At 39.3% G+C, this 4,500-nt stretch overlaps 1 protein-coding gene across 5 annotated transcripts in view; it reads left to right on the top strand.

Annotated features, from left to right (window-relative positions):
• LARP4 (La ribonucleoprotein domain family, member 4) overlaps positions 1-4,500 on the top strand; it is a 93,318-nt gene that overhangs the window by 54,061 nt on the left and 34,757 nt on the right. For 3 of the 5 annotated variants that reach the window (XM_011964433.1, XM_011964443.1, XM_011964425.1), the window contains exons 9-10: positions 2,877-3,089; positions 3,728-3,831. In XM_011964433.1, the coding sequence (XP_011819823.1) occupies positions 2,877-3,089; positions 3,728-3,831 (317 nt within the window). The remainder of the gene's footprint in view (positions 1-2,876; positions 3,090-3,727; positions 3,832-4,500) is intronic. The other 2 variants (XM_011964461.1, XM_011964451.1) reach the window with 1 other exon arrangement.

Here is a 4,500-nt window from a genome sequence, read left to right as displayed (position 1 = left end):
GCTGGGATTACAGGCTTGAGCCACCGCGCCCGGCCTAGTTTTTATGTTTTAAGACAAAATATAGGTTTGTACTGATGCTTACAATTTAAATTCAGGCTGTATGATTTTCATTTCTTCTACTTCCTGTCTCCTTTCTCCCGTATGAAAATCTCTGAAAAAAATCTGCCTCCTGGGTTCAAGCACCTGTCCTGCTTCAACCTCATGAGTAGCTGGGATTACAGGTGCGCACCACCACACCCAGCTAATTTTTTGTATTTTTTTAGTAGAGATGGGATTTCACCATGTTGGCCAGGTTGGTCTCGACTCCTGACCTCAGGTGATCCACCTGTCTTGGCCTCCCAAAGTGCTAGGATTACAGGCATGAGGCAGTGCGCCTGGCTGCCTTTTCTCCTGTTAATTTTTTTTGACTTAATAGTGTGTTCTGGAAGTCACTTCATAATGGTGTCTAGATCATTCTTTCGGTTTCTTTTTTATGTTTATGATACTCAGTTGTTTGGATGTACATGTTGTATTCAACCGTTGATGGACTGTTGAGTTGCTTCTGGGGCCCATAGGTTTCCTCACCTTTTACAATTAGTCAGTAGTCATGTGGGTATATTTTTTTCCCATAGCTTTATTAAGTTATTCTATAATTGGCAAATAAAATTGCATACATGCTTTTTGGGTATTGTGAACATTTAAAGTAAGCAATTTTGAATTATATAATACATTATTATTAACTGTCATCACCCTGCTCTCCAGAACTTACTTCTACTAACAGAAACTTTATACCCTGTGAAACATTTCCCCAGTCCCTCCCTTCCCCCATCCCTGGCTTATGGTAACCACTATTATACTGTCCCTATGAGTTCCACCTTGTTAGATTTCAAATACAAGTGAGATCAGGCAGTGTTTGTTTTTATGTGCCTGCCCTATTTCACTTAGCATAATGTCTTCTAGGTTCATTCAGGTTGTGACAAATGACAGGATTTCCTTCTTTAAGACTGAATGCGTCTGGGCACAGTGGCTGATGCCTGTAATCCCAGCACTTTGGGAGGCCAAGGGAGGCCAAGGCAGGCAGATCACCTGAGGTCAGGAATTCAAGACCAGCCTGCCAACATGGTGAAACCCCATCTCTAGTAAAAATACGAAAATCGAGGCTGGGCACAGTGGCTCATGCCTGTAATCGTAGCACTTTGAGAGGCTGAGGCAGGTGGATTGCCTGAGCTCAGGAGTTCCAGACCAGCCTGGGCAACACGACGAAACCCTGTCTCTACTAACAATACAAAAAAATTTGCCGGGCATGGCCGCATGCACCTATAATTCCGGCTACTCAGGAGGCTGAGGCAGGATAATTGCTAGAACCTGGGAGGTGGAGGTTGCAATGAGCCAAGATCACATCACTGCACTCCAGCCTGGGCGACAGAGCAAGACTCTGTCTAAAACAAAACAAAACAAAACTGAATGGTATTCCAGTGGATGTGTACACCATGTTTTCTCCATCCGTTTGTTTGCTGTGGACACTGGGTTGTTTCCATGTGTTAGCCACTATAAGTAATGCTGCAACACAGACAGTAGTGCAGACACCCTTCAGCATACTAATTTCACTTCCTTTGGATATACATAGGATTGTTGGATCATATGGTACTTCTATTTTCAACTTTTTTTGACCCAGAGTCTCGCTCTATTGCCCAGGCTGGAGTGCAGTGGCACAATTTCAGCTCACTGCAATCTCATCCTCCCAAGTAGCTGGGATTACAGGCGTATGCCACCATGCCCAGCTGATTTTTGTGTTTTTAGTAGAGACGGGGTTTCACCATGTTGGCCAGGCTGGTCTGGAACTCCCAACCTCAAGTGCTTCGCCTGCCTTGGCCTCTCAAAGTGCTGGGATTACAGGCGCGAGCCACCGTGCCTGGCCTATTTTTAACTTTTTGAGGAACCTCCATACTAGTTTCCATAATGGCTATATGAATTTACCTTCCCAGCAACAGTGTACAAAAGTTCCCTTTCTCCACATCTTCTGTAACACTTATTTTTTTTGTTACACCCATTTTAATAGATGTGAGATGCTATCTTGTGAGTTCAGCTTACATTTCTTTGATGATTAGTGATTTTTGAACATTTTTACATATGCCTGCATTTTTTTTATGAGTGAGTTTAGCATCTCTTTCATATGTTTAAGAGCCATTTGCCTTTTTTTGTTCTGTGAACGCTGTTCATTTCTCTAACCCTTTTTTCTATAGCATTGTTGGGCCTTTTCATGTCTGTTTTTACAATTCGTATATTAGAGATACTAGTGCCCTTGCCTGTGATGAGCTCCAGTTTACTATTTTGACTTAGTTTTTTGGGAGGTTTTTACTCTGCTTGTTGTTGTTTAGAGACAGGGTCTCATTCTGTTGCCCAGGCTGGAGTGTGGTGGTGCGATTGTAGCTCACTGCAACCTCCAACTCCTTGGCTCAAGCAGTCCTCCCCACTCTGCCTCCCAAGCAGCTAGGACTACAGGTTGCACACCACCATGCCCAGCTTTTTTTTTTTTTTTTCTTGTAAGAGATGGGTCTCGCTGTGGTACCCAGGGTGGCCTTGAACTCCTGGGCTCATGCAATCCTACCCCCTTGGCCTCTGAAAGTGCTCGGGTTACAGGTGTGAGGCAGCACACCTGGTTATTTTGACATGTGTTTGTGGCAGGGGGGTTTTACCTTGTTTACTATGGTTTTTATACCATGAAAACATTTTATTAATGATTAATTAAAGCTGTCATTTTCTTTTCTTTTGTTCTACTGATTCTACCATAGGCAGAAATAGTATAGTCATGTAAAATATATGTTAAAATGTAAATTAAATGTATTTTTTAAAATATACACTTAATTCTTTGTTGCTATAATGTGTTCCTCTTCTAGGCAAGGATAAAAGCCATCAATACATTTTTTGCTAAGAATGGTTATCGATTAATGGATTCTAGTATCTATAGTCAGCCCATTCAAACTCAAGCACAGTATGCCTCCCCAGTCTTTATGCAGCCTGTATATAATCCTCACCAACAGTACTCGGTCTATAGTATTGTGCCTCAGTCTTGGTCTCCAAATCCTACACCTTACTTTGAAACACCACTGGTAAGTGAGATCCTTATAATAAAATATAATAATATTTTAAATTTGAGCTGAAATTTGAAGAAATCAGTTGGAGTGGGAACTCATGTTGACATTGATGACTTTTTGGCTTTTATTTTATTTTTATATTTTTTGTAGAGATGGAGTTTTGCTGTGTTGCTCAGGCTGGTCTTGAACTCCTGTGCTCAGGCAGTCCACCCGCCTTGGCCTCCCAAAATGCTAGGATTACAAGCGTGAGCCACTATGCCCGGCCACTTTTTGGCTTTTAAACAGTGATATAGATATCTAATTTTCCATACCAAATAAACGCATATGACTAAGAGTTGAGCTATTAGAGTGCATTTTTTATTCCATAAAATTTGCTGAGTGAATTGAAAGAAGAGACTGAAAAAGTTGGGTGGTTTTAAATGCATTTTAATGTTGCGAAATGTCAGACCAGAACATTCTTTATTAAGTTATGAATTGTTGTTCATAAATCCAGTGGCATTTGAAGTGAATATTGCAGAAGTGAATCAGTAAAATATTTTAAGATATTTTTGGCTTGCAAAAGATAAATTCATAAGCTCATTAAGGTTCTTGTGACCCTCACACCAGGTTTTACCTTTACCATTAATATTGTTTAAACATACATTTTCTTCTAGGCTCCCTTTCCCAATGGTAGTTTTGTGAATGGCTTTAATTCACCAGGATCTTATAAAACAAATGCTGCTGCTATGAATATGGGTCGACCATTCCAAAAAAATCGGTAAGATAAAAACCATAGCTATAATGTATTTTAAACAATTCCTAATGGATCTTAAGGCATTAATAGCAATGCTTATTGTCAGGCTCAGTAAAAAGGTTTGGTGGCTTTTTTGTTTTGTTTTTACTAAATGTATGTGAACAGTTTAATCTAGAATTCATAAAAACACTTTGACCTTTGAGTTGGTAATGCTACTAACAGACTTGGGACTCAGATTTTTTTTTTTAATAAAGAGAATAGAAAACTTACTTCATGACAGCAGTCTCTGACAAATCTGGTGACTAATTTCCATTTAGTATGTTAAATTGGTAGCATTTTAGAGAATTCTTTGAAGAATAAATGTTGGGATGTATGTTATTTAGGTTTTTAAAGGATTTTTGAAATGACATCCAAGAACTACAGTGCACAGCAGACAGTAGCTAACATTTATTGCACATTTAATATCACAAACTCTGTTCCTAAGGATTTTACATATTTTATCACTTTTTTCAGAACCCTTTATAGGTGTGCTTATGTCTACTTTACAGATAAGGAAATTGAGATATAAAATATTATGTCTGAGAACACACAGCTCATAATTGGTAGAGCTAAGATTTGAACCTAGGCAGTTCAACTCCAAAGCCCGCACTTAAAGCACTATGTTCAGGATAAATTTTTTTTTTTTTTTTTTTT

The sequence above is a fragment of the Mandrillus leucophaeus genome, unplaced genomic scaffold (genome assembly GCF_000951045.1).
Source record: "Mandrillus leucophaeus isolate KB7577 unplaced genomic scaffold, Mleu.le_1.0 Scaffold118, whole genome shotgun sequence".
In the NCBI taxonomy this organism is placed as follows: Eukaryota; Metazoa; Chordata; class Mammalia; order Primates; family Cercopithecidae; genus Mandrillus; species Mandrillus leucophaeus.
The sequence above is the reverse complement of the archived record's forward strand: the minus strand, read 5'-3'. Positions and strand labels throughout refer to the sequence as shown.